The following is an 18,247-nucleotide window of genomic DNA, read 5'->3' as shown; positions in this document are numbered from 1 at the left end:
GATTACAGAGTGAAATATGTTCCAAGCATTTCTTTGTGAAATTCATTGTTTCAATAATATCTTCTGTTGACTGTAAAAAGACTCCAAACTCACCTTCTCCATCCTCTGTGCTGGATCCCTCGGCTGACCTCTGGAGACAGAATCAGTGTTTTAAAGCCGGTATTGGACAGGTGTGATCGGAGTCGTGCCGTAAGAACTGAAGTGCTGGTCTTACCTTTTGTGTTTTATCCTTCTCAAACACGAACACTGGAGGAGCAACAGCAGGTTTCTCTGCACGTTGAAAAACAAGACGTCTGAGTGAGTGAATGATTCAATCACTCTGTACCAAAACCATGTGAGCTGCTTTCTGTTTTTACAACATTCTACAACAGATAATGTGTGAGAAATGTTGATTATATATGTATTTTATTACATACATTTTTTATAATCTCAACTCAATTATTTTCCCACAGTAAAGTAATATCTTTGAATCATCATTTTCATATTAAATTTTGTTCAAATGGTTTGTTAACCAATTGACAGCCCAAATAATTATTTACTTTCAGTACTGCGTTAAAGGATTAGTTCACTTTCATATAAAATTTCCCTGATAATTTACGCACCCCCATGTCATCCAAGATGTTCATGTCTTTCTTTCTTCAATCGAAAAGAAATTAAGGTTTTTGATGAAAACAATCCAGGATTATTCTCCTTATAGTGGACTTCAATGGTCTCCAAACGGTTGAAGGTCAAAATTACAGTTTCAGTGCAGCTTCAAAGGGCTTTAAACGATACCAGACGAGGAATAAGGGTCTTATCTAGCGAAGCGATCGGTCTTTTACGGAAAAAATGTAAATGTATATGCTTTATATAAACAAATGATCGCCTTCCAAGTGCTTCCGCCAAAACCGTACTTTCGTATTCTTCAAAAAGTTTACGCTGTATGTGGCGGAAGCACTTGGAAGGCGATCATAAAGGCCAGTGAAGTCCATTATAAGGAGAAAAATCCTGGAATGTTTTCATCAAAAACATTAATTTCTTTTCGACCGAAGAAAGAAAGACATGAACATCTTGGATGACATGGGGGTGAGTAAAATAAGGAAAATTTTATATGAAAGTGAACTAATCCTTTAAATCTCCTGTACGATTTGATTATGCATGGAGTTTCTGCCTGTTCCAAATCTGTCACACGGTGTTTAACCCTTAAACAGGCAACGTGTACCACATGATACATACACTTTAGTATCTTGTAGGAGGCATGAGAAATAATTTTTCATCCATATTCTGTTATCATTATCATAGTGGAGTCTGTTTGGAGTACGTGGGTACATGACTTGGATACATTTTTATGTGCTCGTTTTGTCAGTTTGACCTAAAGCCAACATGTCCGCCCACGGTGCTGGACATTCTATTCTGACTTTGTAGAAAGAAATGAGATCAGATCTGCACTCGTTTTTACATTAGATTGATAAATGAGGCCCAATATCTTAGAATTATAAAGCCTCTCACATTCTTTGGAGACAAGCACACAAATGAGCACAGAGCAAACAAAGCCCAGAAACAGAGAGCTCATGAGGGCAATGGAAAAACGGTTACAAACAGATGGACTAAAAAACTGAAAACCCAAAGGAAACATTTCTGACTTCATTTGCTTGTGTCTATTTTTATGTTACCAGAGATAACTGTCTATAACACATCTACTAGTTACAGGCTCTGATGCCGTGCACTGACCCATTTAAAGCCTCAGTCCATTATCACTGAATGAATGATTCTGAGAGCGCAAATCAGACTGTTCAAAATCTACTGAACAAACTGCAATGACTGTCCCAATAATATCACTAAAGAACTGCAGAAGAGATCATCTCTTCATCCGTTCACCAATACAACTCACCGTTGTCATCTGCCATGCTGCTGTCTGATCCCTCCTCAGGATGAAGTTAAGCTCTTCTGTTTCCAACCATCAGAGAGAAAACACTAAATAAAATAGGGTGGCAAAAGCAGGAGAGTTAAAATTAAATAAGACAGACATGACAAAGAATAAATAGCCTAAATATAATAAAAAATAAAAATTATCATCATTGCATATTTCTCTATTGAACATTTTTTATTTATTTAAAACATTATTAATGTTGTAAAGGTATTTATAAAGATTAAAAAATGCACTGGAAAGTCAATTTAGGGGGCAAATATTGTCCCTTAATGGAAAAGGTGCAGTCTAAGTGGAAGAGAGGGGGTACACAGAAGGATGATAAATGCCTCAGGGGGTACTCCACTCTAAAAAGTTTGGGAACCACTGACTTAGTAGCTTTAATAAGAATAAATTTCTTAATTGAATGCTGCTGTTAAATTCTCTGGCAAGGAGATAAACATGGCGGACTGTGTACAGCCAAAGAGCTTAGAACCCAAGAGGCGACACTTTGATATTTTTTGGGTAACAGCCACTAGATGGCGCTCCGGTAGTGCGGCTGCCATTATGGGGTGAAAATACTAACTGGACCATAGAATCCTTCACATCTTATGCACCAAAAATCAACGAATTTCGCTGCCAAATCAGAAGCGCAATAGAACAGTTTTTTAAATTAAATCACCAGTAAATTGTATGGCTCCTATAGTAAATGTTGTATTGTCTTATATATGTTTTATTTTACCAGTTGTGGAATCCAACCATTCATCCATCTGAGGTAATATATAATATATATAATTATATATATATTTATATATATATATATATATATATATATATATATATTTTTTTTTTTTTTTTTTTTTTTTTTGAATTTTTGAATTTTTTAGCACCATCTGGTGAGAGTATAAAAAGAAAAATGTGTAATACCATGGTGTAACCACTAGATACTTGTACAGCTCTCTATGGAGAGGCTTGTAAATTCCCTAGTTGTTTTTGGACATATTTACCTTTTTTTTTTTCAGGTTGAGGATATGAATATATATTTAGACAATCTCAAAGACTATTTCTTATCAAGTTTTAGATATATTTTTGTAAGAAATATTGATTTGAAGTGTTAGTTTTTGATTTATGATTACAGTCAAACCTAAACATTCTGTTAGAAAGAGAACGCAAGGAAGCATTTTGTTACCCATTTTTCGATTTAGAATTCATAAAAAAATGCCACGTGAAAAAAAAAAAAAGAAGCTCAAAATAATGCGAAGGAACAAGCCTGTACTTCCAAGTGCACAGTTCATAAGTTTGTGTGTATAATATGTGTGTGTGTTTGTTTATTTCAGTCTTGATGTTTTACAGTGTCACCCCTTCACTGCTGTGAGCTTTTCCTGCATTATGAATTATTGAATGGATTTCACATATCATCAAAACTTTGCTCTGTGTTACAGACAGTGGTTTATTGGGGGGGGGTTTAAGTGTGTGTGTGCTTGTGTGTGAGTGTGTCTAAATCACACTCCTGATGTTTTAGAGTGTCACCCCTTTACTGCTGTGTACTTTTTTTTCAGAATCGTGGCCGATTTGTAGATTGTACACACCAAAATTCTCTGAATTTTTGTGTTTTTGTCGATTTCCCATTCATTTCCTATGGTCGGTCATTTTTGACCGAAGACAACGAGTGTTACTATTTTATTTTTATTTTTTTAAGACCACTTAGCATGCTCGAATCATGCCCTCAATTTTTTTTGTGTGTGTTCACACTCCAAATGCCATAAAAGTCACCAAGTTTCGTACCATTCCGATGAAACTGCAATTTTTAACATTTCAAAACAGAACATTTTTCGGTCATAAATGAACAAAGAGCACCTGAGGATTAAAGTTATTAGACAGTGTGTCTTCAGTAAAGATCAGGAGCAGTGTTCCAGTGGTTCAGCCCTATAAGAGCTGTTCGCACACTGACGCACAATATTAATCTCCGTGTGTATTGGCATCCAAAACGGCACCTAAACTCGCTGCACACATCACAGCTGACTTTCTAGGCTGGAAAAATAACTCTTGACTCAAACGAAATTTATATAAAACGTGTTGAAACTTGACACATCCACTCCTGCCACAAACTACCAGAAAACCGCAGATAACTATAACTGTCTGCACGCATTTACAACGACAACCACTATAAACTGATGAAAATACTACAAATCTACATGCCTGCATGTAAACAGAAACAAATATACCTGTACATAATAAAAATACGTCTGTCAGAGAATATGAACAAACACAAATGTATGTAAACATTAGTTCTGTCTCTGACTGAGGCCGGTGCGTTTAAATGATAAAACTGCGTAATTAAATCAACAACAATAAGCAAGCACTCGGTCTCTCAACTCTAAACAGTCTAAAACACCATAACATGATTCTTTATAGTTAATAAACGGGTACGGAAAAGATGAAGAGGTATTTAAGACACAAACACCTCTTACCCTCATCTGTCACCTCCGCCATCTTGCTTCCGCTGTCTAACCATAATCCCCTGCGCTCCACAGTGACGCAAGCGCGTAGACACGTTTGCGTCGCTTGCGTGCAGAGTGGAGGTGTGACATTTTACTTAAAATTTAATACTATTTTTTTTTTTTTTTAATTATCTTATTATCACAGGAGGGAATCACTTCAAAAGTTATGCAAGTTTAGATTTACTGTAAAGCAAATTACATCACAAAAATTAAGGCTGCTAAAAGGTTTTAAAGTACATTAGCCTGTTAACTGTATGTTAACACATAGTTAACAGACTAAAACGATATGAGAGACGAACAAAACTTTAATGTCATTGGCAGTACTGAGGATTCGTCTCATGTAGTTTATCTTACTGCCACTAGGTGACAGTGTAAAACAAATGAATATACAGTAGACAGTACCAGCTCCAATAATTTACCTGAGACAGCATCAATTTATTGGAATAAGAAAAATGATTTATAAACATATAGGCTAATTCATATTTATAAATATATAGACTAATTCAAACAAGTGCTTTTTTGCTTTCAAGATGTAAGATACATATTTATATAATTCCCTTTAATACATGGTTCACACTTTAGATTAGTGTGTACAAAAAGACATAAAAGTCCGTAAGAAATCTTGATGTTATTGCCATGTCATGTTTTAACATCGGTGTGTTGATCATCTAAATCATGATATAGTGGCTCTCGGTTTCTATACAGACAATAATGCTGTATGATGAACACAACGTCAAAGAATATGGAGAACACGCCCAGTCCAAACTTTGTGGGGTCTCCAAATATAAACTTCCATTTATCTGTCAAGTAAAAAAACACATAAATTAAAACAGTTATTTGTGTGCATTCTAACTTCATTAAAGGGTTCGTTCACCCAAAAATGAAAATTCTGTCATTAATTACTCACCCTCATGTCGTTTCACACCCGTAAGACCTTCGTTCATCTTCAGAACACAAATTCATTTTTCATAAAATCCAATGGCCTCCATTGACAGCAAGATAATTAACACTTTCAGATGCCCAGAAAGCTACTAAAGACATATTTAAAACAGTTCATGTGACTTCAGTGGTTCAACCTTAATGTTATGAAGTGACGGAAATATTTTTTGTGTGCTAAAAAAAAAAAAACTTTATTTAACAATATCTAGTGATGGGCGATTTCTAAACACTGCTTCATGAAGCTTTACGAATCTTTTGTTTCGAATCAGTGATTCGGAGCGCTTCATAACATTATTGTTGAACCACTGTAGTCACATGAACTTTTAAATATGTCTTTAGTAGCTTTCCGGGCATTGAAAGTGTTAATCATCTTGCTGGCAATGGAGGACTCACTGAATCACCGGATTTTATGGAAAAAATCTTAATTTGTGTTCTGAAGATGAACAAAGGTCTTACTTGTGTGGAACGACATGAGGGTGAGTAATTAATGACTGAACTTTAATTTTTAGGTGAACTAATGACTAATCAGTATGAAATGAAAGTCTTTGTGTGGTCTCACCATTGTTATAGGCTTGAAGGAACATCTGAATCAAACTGAAACTGCCCCCTGTGAAGTCCAGCAGCACATTCCCGATGCTCCATCCCTCTGTGCTCTGCCTGCGGTAGTTCATATAAGCCTAAAAAATAATTCACAATTACTAAAGTGTAAAATATGCTACATAAAATATTTTTTAAACCGTTTTCAGTAAAGAATATGCTAAAAATACCACATATTTTTGAATAATGGAACAAGGCTTTGTGGAAATATCTAGAATATGTAAACAAACAATTTTTTTTTTTTTTTTATGCAATTGATCTATATTTGAATATAGTATATTATATATATTCCATCAGGCACATGCAGAGATAGACCCCAAGTGGTGCTCAAGCACCTGCCCTTTTGGTTTCTGTCTAGATAAGTGCCTTTTTTACAAGACTTTTTAGGGATGTCGATTTAATGTATTAATATAATTAATTAGTTATGGGAGAATATAAGGTGTTAAAATTACTACATATTTAACCCCGCTGCAGACCTAGGCTACGTAGTTTTTCTTACTTTTCATATAGTTGACTGATGAGGAACCTGAAGCAGGGCAACAACTCATTGAAGGAGCCTATAGAATGCAGTTAGAATGATCCTAAAATTCAAGATAGACATCAGGGTAAAAATGCCCCTGTATGAGTTTTTGTCTCATATTTATTTCATTATATAGTTAAGCGATATCACATGAGTGCTATTTTTGTTCCAAATAGCACAAGAGCAAATGTGATATTCATTTATATTAAGTTAACATTGTGTAATATTGCTTTTGCTCAGTTTTGCCAATGAAAATATTACCTATAAAGCCAGAGCAGAGCAGTGATGTCCTTCTGAATGAATCTGCATTTTGAGTGAATCAGTCGGGTGAACCAATGATTAAAAGAGAGCCATTTACTTAATTCCTGAATGAATTAGCCGTTTGAATGAATTGAATGAATGACTCTTTCATTGGGCCCTATCATACACCCGGCGCAATGCAACGGCAGGCACGACGCAAGTGTTTTTTGCTAGTTTCGCAGTTATCATTTAAGTGCCACGTTGTTTAAAAAGCAAATGCACTCGTGCCCATCTGTTCGCCCATGGGTGTCCTGGTCTGAAAACGAGGTGTGTTCAGGTGCATTGTTGGCGTGTTGCTATTTTGAGGCAACTGAAAACAACTGCGCCATTGACCAACAAAAACCTGGTCTAAAGTCAATTGTGCAGTATTTTATTTATTTTTTTTGTTATTTAAAGGGTGCGTTACTAGTAATATGCGTGTGCACAATGAGCGGACACTCTGCTTATTACACACACAGGGATGTGCAGCGGCACACAAACATGCCAAATATTAAAAATAGAAAGATAAAAATGCCAACATGTCATAATGGATAGTCATTGCATGTATCATAATTCCCTATTTGCAGTAATGACGAATGAAATTGGCTAATTATTTGACCAATCGTGGCAATACACACATGTATTTAAACTGACTCGTCAGGTTCAGGGTGTCTATATTCCGCCATGGAAATAGCGAATCCGCCATGGTGCAAGAACACCTGGCTTTTAAAGGGAATGGGAGTTGAGACTCTGATTGGTTTATTGCATGTTACGCCCAAAACACACCCATAACTCGTTAGGAGGCTAGGTACAACCCTTTTGGACCATGCGCCTGGCGCGACCATTTTTTTTGTCGTTAAACTAGCAAAAGGGGATTCGCCCTAAGTGCACCTGCGCCACGTGCTTCAGACAATGCGCTTAGATCGTTAAAATAGGGCCCAATGACTTACTCATTTAGACATTTACCGCCACCTACTGGCAGTTTTTATTTCTTATTTAGAGTATCATTTCATTAATAAATTTTTTCTTATTTCCATATTAATAAAAAACCCATTAAAGGTATAGGCTACTTTCTGTAATGTCTATTTGATGCTTTTCTCATTTAACATAATAATGACTATCTTTTGGGGGTAATTTAGTTTTAGGGGTGATTTTAGTAAGTGATTTTTGAGAAACGCTGTTGAAAGTGGATCAGACCGAGCACTACGTACAAATTTGTAGCCAATCAGCAGAGCTGGGTAGATTACTTATAAATTGTAATCAGTAACTGATTCCAAATTACATGACAAAAATTGTAGTTAGTAACATAATCCATTACATTACACACTTAAAGTAATGTAATCTGACTAGTTTGTGATTACTTTTAGATTACTTTTGACTAAACTCATTTATCACATTGATTTGAATAGGATAATCTTGTGCCATATTGATATAAAAATACAAAGAAAAGAAAATATATTCCATTTTTAACTGACATCAGAGAACCGTGAACTTTATTATTATTATATATAAAAATCTTTTTTTAAAAACGTATGTACAACCAATCCGTATATTTTAATCAAACGATGATGTCATCACCCCACGTCTCGACCCTAGTCAGATACCGCTACGTCACATAACAGCAACAATCCCTGCGTTTTAAAATCCTTTCAAAGGGTTTACCCTCCGGAGTGAGAGCCTCGAAGGGATGAAGGGTGTAGGGGTTAAAAAAACTCTTTTTTTTGGAACGCACTTCTGCGTCATCTTAACGAGACAATCAAGGAGGCGCCTTCGTCGCACATTTTGTACGCTGGTTGACCCCCCAAAAAACACGCTCTGGACGAGGAGTAGATAGTGCAAGCTGCACATTTTGTTTAACATTAGTTTATTTATTTATTATTGGTTTATTACACCATAATGTATATTGTGTATTTGAAGCATTTGAATGGACTGATAACGGTAGATGTAAAGTATTTTTGTTGAAGTACAATGTCGTTTTGACCATAATAATGTACCAAATCTAACTCGTATAAATATTACAGTAGTATAGAAAAATACTATACATATATTTATAGGTAAAATCGACCTGACCTATTCTGTGACGCCAAACAACTTCCCTGTGCAAAGGATCATGGAAGCCCAAAGTGTCCATCAGTTGTACCCTTCGAAATCCTTCATTCCGAAGGGCCCTTTGAAGTGGCCAGTTTTGAGCACTTCGGTTTGGAACGACCCTTCAATATGGCAGCCATGATTTTTTTCAGTCCAAAGTGCCCTTCGGAGGGCGATATATCCCGTTTGGAATGCACCGAATAACGCATGCTCCAAGTCTTCTTCTCCGTTTTTAGTGTATCTCTGTGGCAGAATTACAGCACCACATACTGGTCTGGCATGAATACTACATCGTTTTGAGTCGGTTTCAGTGGTTTTGTGTGTACACAGATATTTCTTGAGACGACGCTGTGTTTACGGAATTTTTTTTTTTAGAACAAAAGATCGGATAGGGAAAACTCTGGCTTTGTGTGGATGTGGCCTTTGTTTCCTATAAATAATATGTATATGTTTTTTAATTTTTCCTATGAATCAAATTTGACCAAAAAAAATATTATATATATTATATATTATATTATCTAAGATTTTGCCCTAAAACATCTTACACAAATGATGTTATACAATCAAATTCTATCGAAATCAAACATTTTACACTTCAGCGAACACTTTCTTGAAACAAAGGGTTACTTGTATTCTGATTCGTTGGAAACTCTTTCTCATTTTACCGTTACAAGCCACAAGTATAAGCAAGTGTACAATTCCGTTTAAAAGGGGAAGTATGAAATCTATGTTTAGCATTGCAGTGAACTGCATCAAAATCTACTGCACTGGCCTATGAATAGCCTTCATCTTTATAGAGATAATTCACTCAAAAATGTAAAATTCTGTCATTATTTTCACCCTTATGGCATTACAAATTGACATTTTTCTACAAATCCACCATGGCTCTCAAATTTCAAACATGGTGGCTAAAGAGAAACATCATGCCAGGATTGATTCTCATGTTTCTCATGACCGAACAAAACTCACTAAATGTTTTCAGCTGAATGCAAGTGTGACAGCTTCGACAGCTACAACAAAGGATGAAGATTTTTAACAAAATGAAATGTTGTTTTTGGAGCTTGACAGCCCCAGTTCTCATGAACTTTTGTTTGTAAGGACCAAAAAAAAAAACATAAGATAAACATCTCCTTTTGTACTTCATTGAAAAGAGAAAGTCATTTTGGATTTTTACGTCAGTGAGTAAATGATGACAGAATTTTATTTTGTGGGAGCAGCTTTAAAGCATTTTTTGTGCTGTTGTGGTGTGAGATAGGAGAGTTGTACCTGAGGGATGTACTTTATAAGTGTGACGCCCAGTTTAATGTAAGAGAAATAGTACAGATAATCCAGCCAGGAGATCTTCTGTGCCACCGCAACAAACAGGGAGACAAACGCAAAGGTCCAGCCAATCACTAATAACCCAATGGCCACTTTGGAAACCTTTTGCCCACCTCTCTAAATAAAAAACAATTTAAAAACAGTTTAAGCAGCAATGCAATTTCATTTTCTTAATTGCAATTTTTATTAATACAATACAAAAAATACTTGTTTTACTAATTATTACTTTATTTGTTAATTATTATTCTTATTATTTTTTACTACACTGCCCGGCCATAAAAAAGTCGCTGTTTGGATTTTAATAGGCAAATACTTAAGAGTCTATGAATGGATCATTATTACAGTGATTATTATGTTTCTAGCATGTTATATGTTTGGCAACGGTTCTTTTAACCCTTAAAGATTAAGTGTGTAGCTTTTCATTTCTTAAACAACCATGTAGGAAGACACATCATGACCATATTCCAGGATGACAATGTCAAGATTCACCAGGGTTAAAATTGTGAAAGAATTGTTCAGAGAGTCTGAAGAATCATTTTCACACGTAAATTGACACCTCTGAGTCCAGACCTTAAAGGATTAATTCACTTTCAAATAAAAATTGTGATAATTTACTCACTCCCATGTCATCCAAGATGTCCATGTCCTTCTTTCTTCAGTCGAAAAAAAATTAAGGTTTTTGATAAACATTCCAGGATTATTCTCCTTATAGTGGGGGTGAGTAAATTATCAGGAAATTTTTATTTGAAAGTGGACTAATCCTTTAATTTCACTGAAAGTCTTTGGGATGTGCTGGAAGAGACTTTACAGAGTGCTCACCTCTTGCATTGTCAATACAAGATCTTGACCAAAAAATTGATGCACATCTTGATGGAAATAACATCACAACATTTATTTCCATCGAGAGGTGCATCATTTTTTGGTCAAGATCTTGTATTGACAATGCAAGAGGTGAGCACTCTGTAAAGTCTCCTCCAGCACATCCCAAAAACTTACACTGAGGTTAAGGTCAGTGCCAATTCATGATTCTTCATGCTCCTTCCCAACAATTCTTTCACAATTTGAGCCTGATGAATCTTGACATTGTCATCCTGGAATATGGCCATGATATATCTTAATACATGGTTGTTTAAGAAATGAAAAGCCACACACTCCATCTTTAAGGGTTAAAAGAACCGTTGCCAAACATATAACATGCTAGAATAATAATAATCACTGTAATAATGATCCATTCATAGACTCTTAAGTATTTGCCTATTAAAATCCAAACAGCGACTTTTTTTTTTTTTTTTGGCCGGGCAGTGTAATATACTACTGTTCAAAAGTTTGGTGTCAGTAAGATTTTTTTTATGCATTTATGTGATGAAAAATACAGTAAAATCAGTAACTTTCTGAAATAGAAAAGTTATAATAATCGAATACTATTTTATTATGTTTTAAAATGTAATTTATTCCTGATGATTTTTCAGCATCATTACTCCAGTCTTCAGTGTCACATGATCCTTCAGAAATCATTCTAATATGCTGATTTGATGCTGAAGAAACATTTCTTATTATTATCAATGTTGAAAACAGTTGTGCTGCTTAACAGTTTTTGTGGAAAATGTGACATTTTTTGAATTCTTTGATGAATATAATTTTCAAAAGAACAGCATTTATTTGAAATATATTTTTTGTATAATGTAAATGTCTTTACTGTCATTTCTGAATTGAGTACATCCTTGCTAAATAAAAAAAAATAAAATAAAATAAAAACTGACCCAAACTTTTAAATTAATATACACTATATTGCCAAAAGTTTTGGGACGCCTGCCTTTACGTGCACATGAACTTTAATGACATCCCATTCTTAATCCGTAGGGTTTAATATGGAGTTGGTCCACCCTTTGCAGCTATAACAGCTTCAGCTCTTCTGGGAAGGCTTTCCACAAGGTTTAGGAGTGTGTTTATGGGAATTTTTGTCCATTCTTCTAGAAGCGCATTTGTGAGGTCAGGCAGTGATGTTGGCGAGAAGGCCTGGCTCGCAGTCTCCGCTCTAATTCATCCCAAAGGTGTTCTGTCGGGTTGAGGTCAGGACTCTGTGCAGGCCAGTCAAATTCCTCCACACCAAACTCGCTCATCCATGTCTTTATGGACCTTGCTTTGTGCACTGGTGCGCAGTCATGTTGGAACAGGAAGGGGCCATCCCCAAACTGTTCCCACAAAGTTGGGAGCATGAAATTGTCTAAAATGTCTTGGTATGCTGAAGCATTAAGAGTTCCTTTCACTGAAACTAAGGGGTCAAGCCCAACCCCTGAAAAACAACCCCACACCATAATCCCCCCTCCACCAAACTTTACACTTGGCACAATGCAGTCAGACAAGTACCGTTCTCCTGGCAACCGCCAAACCCAGACTCGTCCATCGGATTGCCAGACAGAGAAGCGTGATTGGTCACTCCAGAGAACACGTCTCCACTGCTCTAGAGTCCAGTGGCAGCGTGCTTTACACCACTGCATCCGGCGCTTTGCATTGCACTTGGTGATGTAAGGCTTGGATGCAGCTGCTCGGCCATGGAAACCCATTCCATGAAGCTCTCTACACACTGTTCTTGAGCTAATCTGAAGGCCACACGAAGTTTGGAGGTCTGTAGCTATTGACTCTGCAGAAAGAATTCGCTGAGCTCCTGAGAGTGACCCATTCTATCACAAATGTTTGTAGAAGCAGTCTGCATGCCTAGGTGCTTGATTTTATACACCTGTGGCCATGGAAGTGATTGGGACTCCTGAATTTAATGATTTGGAGGGGCATCCCAATACTTTTGGCAATATAGTTTATAAGTGTGTGATATTATTATTATTAATTATTATTATTATTATTTACACATTAATGTTTCAATGTTTACCTCATAGATGGCACACTGGCAAATATAGACGAGAGTGAGAACTACTGCATGGAGACTGAAGAAGACATCATTGGCATCGACAGGAATGACACCATTCGGATCTTTCTTCAAGAACTCCTCCTGTAGATGCACCATTTATCATCTTCATTAAAAAACTGCTAGTAAACAATCAGACAATAGCTAAAGACAGTATACTGCTTTAGTACAATTAGCACTAAATTAGAACTTTAAACTTTAAATGGTTAGTTCACCCAAAAATGAAATTTCTGTCATTAATTACTTAACATCATGTCGTTTTTACGCACAAAAAGTATTTGCGTCGCTTCATAACGTTAAGGTTGAACCAGTGTAGTCATGTTGACTATTTTAACCATGTTTTCAACTACCTTTCTGGACGTCAAAAGGTCCAATGACGTTGCTGCCTATGTGTGGATCAGATACCCTCAGATTTCATCGAAAATATCTTAATTTGTGTTCTGAAGATGAATGAAGGTCTTACGGGTGTGGAACGACATTTTTGGGTAAACTAACCCTTTAAGTGTGTCATTTTTTACAAATAAATTTGACAATCTGAAAGCTGTCAATTGCATGCACCTGTATATAAGTCACCCAGAACAGGCCAACATTGAACACACTGTAAGCAATGAATCCAGTCAGGTTGAGAGCGAGGAAATCAAAATTGAGGCCCACCACACTGTATGAAACGAAACACGCACATTATTCATCATGTTTTTATTCGGTCTAAATCTTTAATCTCTATATCTCAAAGATAATATTGTACCTGCGTCGTTTCCAGTTCTCATACGCTTGTGGGTAGAACGACACGGACCAGGCCAGGAAGTAAATCCAGCCAATGATTTGGTTGATGATGAAAAGGACATTGCTTCTGACAATCAAGAATCTGATTCGTGTTTCAAAGCTGGAAAAATAATTCAATATAGGCTTTTATTTATCACTGTACTGAAGCCAAAATAAATGAAAAAAGTATTATCTGGAAAATATCTGCTTTGTGTTAAAGTACCCCTATTATGCTTTTTGGGATATTAGCTTTCATGTAGTGTGTTATATGACTGTTTGTAACTGTAAAAGGTCTGCAAAGTTTCAAAGATCAAAGCGTACAATAAATGGAGTTATGCAGTCATGCCCTTCCAAAGGATGAGGTCTCGGGCTGGAATTAATATGGTATAACCAAGGCCATTGTTACCGTTTGTATCACTAGCTATGTTATGGTACTGCATCAGAAATGCCAAATTTCAGAAAAAAAATCCCTTGATTTGCAAAAAAGTTTTTACGCTCGCGTGAGGTGTTTTTTAAAGAATATGAATGCGAATAATGGGAGATGGAAACACATTTGCCGAATGAATTCTGAAGTAGCGAATATTAAACCCATGTGACTAATCAGCTGTTTCCGTTGATGATGTTTTATTTACTGTCGGTTACTAGGTTACCAATACCAATGCCATCCACTCAAACAACTTGCATTTAGGTTTTCTTTTTTCTTTTTTTTTTTTGCAAACTTTCAAAAGATTTGCATCATGTTTGGATGGTGCGCACACAGCAAAATCCCCAGAGGTAAATCAACTCTGCTCAGAGTACATATAGTCCCTCTCTAAATAGTGTTAAAGTAACAGTGAAGCAGAGTTAAAGTTAATGAGATAATCAAGTGATTAATTAAGTGATGATTGAGCATTAGTGATGAACACCTGCTGTTAACAAGCAGAATCACTGAAGTGAAACACAAGAACTACAACTGACTTCCAGCCACAGCCTAAGATGAACTCAACTGAAGATAAAAGACATTAAATCTCTCAAGATCTGATTAAACAACTCCACAAACTGCATATTATCTCATTAACTTTAACTCTGCTTCAGTGTTATTTTAACTCTATGTAGAGAGGGACTATATGTTCTCTGAGCAGAGCTGATTTAACTCTGGGGATTTTGCTGTGCATTTCATTTCTGGCACACGCTGTAAGCAGTAGACCAATCACAACCGACTGGGCCATCTGACCAATGAAAGCAGAGTAGGCTCTCAGAAACGAGGGGTTAAGAGAGACAGAATCCTTTATTGAACCGTTTCTGACACTGTGAGAAAAAAGCTGATGCTGCAATGTATATTATGTAAAAAAATTAAGTGTTTTTTGACATTCGATGCATGTGAACCTGTTGTAGGAGAAATGTATTTAAAAAGTAAAAACTTTACCAAAATTTCTCTTAGAAAAATATAGTAATACAAATACATTAGAAAAACATTAATGTTATTCCGGAATTATTGGAATAACTACTAGGAATTTCACTGTTTTAATTTTTGAGAGAACTTTCTTGTTTTACCAATTATCATAATGTAGATAGTGTGTTAGTTTATATGATAAATAGCCAATAATAAATCAGCAATCTATGTTTTAGAATAAACCATGCATATGAGTTGAAATTCTCTTGATTTGTGCTTATAGATGAAAGTGCAATAATTTTGATGAAATGTCAAAATAAATTTCTCAAATGAAAACAATCATTGTGATTAAAATTAAGCAAAATAATTCAACCATTATGCAGCCTGACGAAATTGTGACTGAATTCGAAATCCTTGACTGAAACTAGACATAAATGCCCAGACATTTAGTCGAGTGAAACTTGACGAAACAAAAACAGGACACGGTAGACCAAATATGATAAAAACTAAAAAGTACATCTGGAACAGGACCAAGAAATTTAAAAAATAGCTGACAAATAGAACACTATAATACAGATCACCTATTATCCAGCGCCACACAATCACCAGTCTGAAATTCCCCTGAATTAAGGAACTAAATAAATAGAACTGGTTTTGCAAAATGCTGATGCAAATGTCTCCAAATCTGGTTATAATCCATCCGCTCATGTTGCTTCATACCGTAACTGACAACAAAAAAAAAATAACAGTATTGTAAAAATTAAAACTTTATAAAGGATGCCCATGTGTTGAACAAAATGTAGGCTGAAGAGTTCTCGAAAAAACAACAGGAAGCTGTAGGAGAAGATCACTTGTTTCATTTTCATCCAATACTGTGTTTAATTGGTGACAGATTAAGAGAATTTAGCTTACAACGCACCTTTTTATGCGAGTGTCATTGCTGTAAAGGTAAGCGGTCAGCTGACCAACCCCTTTTGCCAGCACTTCAAAAGATACAGATGTGTTTCCTGCTGGCACAACAACCTGTGCGAGATGACAAACATAGTTGACCGTGTTTTATGGGATTCATTTGTTTCAAGTTTATCTGATTATTAATGTATAAATCAGCTAAAAAAAAACAATCCTGATACATGATTATTAGATAGACTGATTGATTGAATGGATAGATTGGATTTGGATGTCATAGACATCAAAATTTTAATACTCACAATTACTTTATGTTATGACTTATAATATGATGCCTGATATAGTAAATTTAAAGATTTAATAAAAAAGCTCCAATCTGTATGAAAGCAGGCGTCATAATATAATATAGAGTAGAAAAGCAACTTTAATGTCTTTGTAAATTGGCACAGAATACCATGGATGCTTGTTTATAAAAAATTAAAAGATAACTGTGACTTCTTATCTCACAATTCTGACCTCACAATTTGAGTTATAACATCCAATTCTGATTTAAAAATTTCAGCTCACATTTTCTTACGATTGCGAGTATATAATTTGCAGTTCTGACTTCATTTCCGAGGATGAAAAAAGGCAGAATTGTGAGATAAAGTGTCACAATTACCTTTTTTATTTTTTATTCAGTGGGAGAAACAAGCTTCTATAGAAGACAGTATTTTTCTTGAACATGGACAAAAAATAAACAATAAATGATTAACTTCTAAATAATTTACTAGGTCCTATCTGAGTGAACTGTAATAACAACATAGTCTTTGTATTCAACATCCAATTTTGAATATGATTAAAACAAAAGGGTCATTTGTATTAAAATACGATAGAAAAAAGTGCACATACCTCATCAGGCAGTTGAATTATTGAAGAGACATTTTTTGATGTAAATGTGATATTGAAATAAACTGTTACAGATGTATTCAACGATGAACTGATAATATAAACACATGACAAGACAAAATTAAATGATTTCCCAAAACGTGATAGTAGAGTGAATTCACAAATCATGACTTACAATCATACCTTAGTGTAAAGGTGATGTTTTCTGAGGATGTTTCCTGTAGATTCACTGTTGCTGGCGCTTTGATGGTCACTTCTGCATCTGTAAATATAGTAATATTAACTTCTCCTTTTTTTCTTGTGTAATATCTTAATTTTGTATTTAAACCATTATACTCACCACAAAACGTCGTGTGCGCACAGACAGACAGCGTTAGGAGAGACAATAACACAGTATGCATCATCTTGACATTGTATTTACAATCTTACACGAGTGTAATTATTGCTGTTCAGTCATGCGCTCTCTTTAAATGTAAAGCGAAAATAAATCAAGCACGTCCAGTAGTAGTGTTTAAAAGACACAACTCAGACTAACTACAGATAATCAACCGTGAGTCGATAAGTTAATCATACAGTACATTATAACACAATGAGCGCAAACTCTACCACAGGAGGAAACTGATGCTTTTCGGTCTGTAGTTCCGCGTGTGACATATTAGATCACATGACACGGGTCAGCTGACTGTGGGTCGCCTTGCCTCGGGAACCGCACAGATGAAGGTGTCCAAAAAGCTCTGCGTGTGTCCAGATTCCCCCAGTTTGCTTGGATAAAAAACAGGATCTCTTTATTTTCGGTTCTTGAGGTTGAGGTTGAGGTTAATGAAAAGTCATTTTGCGTAGAGGAGCCGGAACAATTGTTGTGTCTCTCTCAAATTTTGTAGAGATTTTAGTGTCCTCTGGATGGAACATAGGCTACTGTTGATATTGCCTGAAAGTGACACTGAAATAGTTTCTGTGAATTTTTATTTTGAACAATATGATTATTAGCTACATTTCATTTACATAAAAACAAATTTAAGTGCTTTGAAATGCTATTTAAAAATGTTAAGTAATTCAATATATTTATTTATTATTATTATTATTATTATTATTATTGGGAATTTATAGACCTTATGTAGCCCCGCCCCTTTTCAGCGCTGCGCTCGTTTTCTTTTGTCTTCCGGTTTGTATTTCCACGGCGATCTTACGTATTTATGAATGAACTGTTCGTTTTAAAATGTTCCCGGTCTACTGACATTTGTTAAGACATCTGCTTTATACATTACAATGC

General features: G+C 35.5%; 2 protein-coding genes across 4 annotated transcripts in view; both read right to left on the bottom strand.

Moving 5' to 3' along the window:
• Positions 1 to 6,004, bottom strand: part of ranbp3a (RAN binding protein 3a) — a 386,526-nt gene extending 380,522 nt beyond the window's left edge. For 2 of the 3 annotated variants that reach the window (XR_007932630.1, XM_051912682.1), the window contains exons 1-4: positions 4,357 to 4,607; positions 1,871 to 1,953; positions 215 to 270; positions 94 to 130 (exon numbers count right to left, since the gene is read on the bottom strand). Coding sequence is in view for 2 of the 3 variants with exons in the window: in XM_051912682.1 (XP_051768642.1) it covers positions 94 to 130; positions 215 to 270; positions 1,871 to 1,886 (109 nt within the window). In the remaining variant the exon portion in view is untranslated. Of the gene's footprint in view, positions 1 to 93; positions 131 to 214; positions 271 to 1,870; positions 1,954 to 4,356; positions 4,608 to 5,884 lie in introns of those variants that run through there. The other variant, XM_051912683.1, reaches the window with a different exon arrangement.
• On the bottom strand, positions 4,798 to 17,653 carry ctns (cystinosin, lysosomal cystine transporter). The gene is made up of 10 exons (XM_051912706.1): positions 17,318 to 17,653; positions 17,161 to 17,239; positions 16,981 to 17,068; positions 16,103 to 16,206; positions 13,795 to 13,932; positions 13,608 to 13,707; positions 13,014 to 13,133; positions 10,076 to 10,246; positions 5,885 to 6,002; positions 4,798 to 5,186 (listed from the first exon to the last, which is right to left on the bottom strand). The coding sequence occupies exons 1-10, from the start codon at positions 17,379 to 17,381 to the stop codon at positions 5,026 to 5,028; spliced, it is 1,143 nt and encodes a 380-aa protein (XP_051768666.1). The 5' UTR covers positions 17,382 to 17,653; the 3' UTR covers positions 4,798 to 5,025.
• Between the last annotated feature and the right edge of the window lie 594 nt (positions 17,654 to 18,247).

Source organism: Ctenopharyngodon idella, chromosome 11, assembly GCF_019924925.1.
Source record: "Ctenopharyngodon idella isolate HZGC_01 chromosome 11, HZGC01, whole genome shotgun sequence".
Classification (NCBI taxonomy): domain Eukaryota; kingdom Metazoa; phylum Chordata; class Actinopteri; order Cypriniformes; family Xenocyprididae; genus Ctenopharyngodon; species Ctenopharyngodon idella.
Note: the sequence above shows the minus strand (reverse complement) of the source record. Positions and strands in the feature narration are given on the sequence as shown.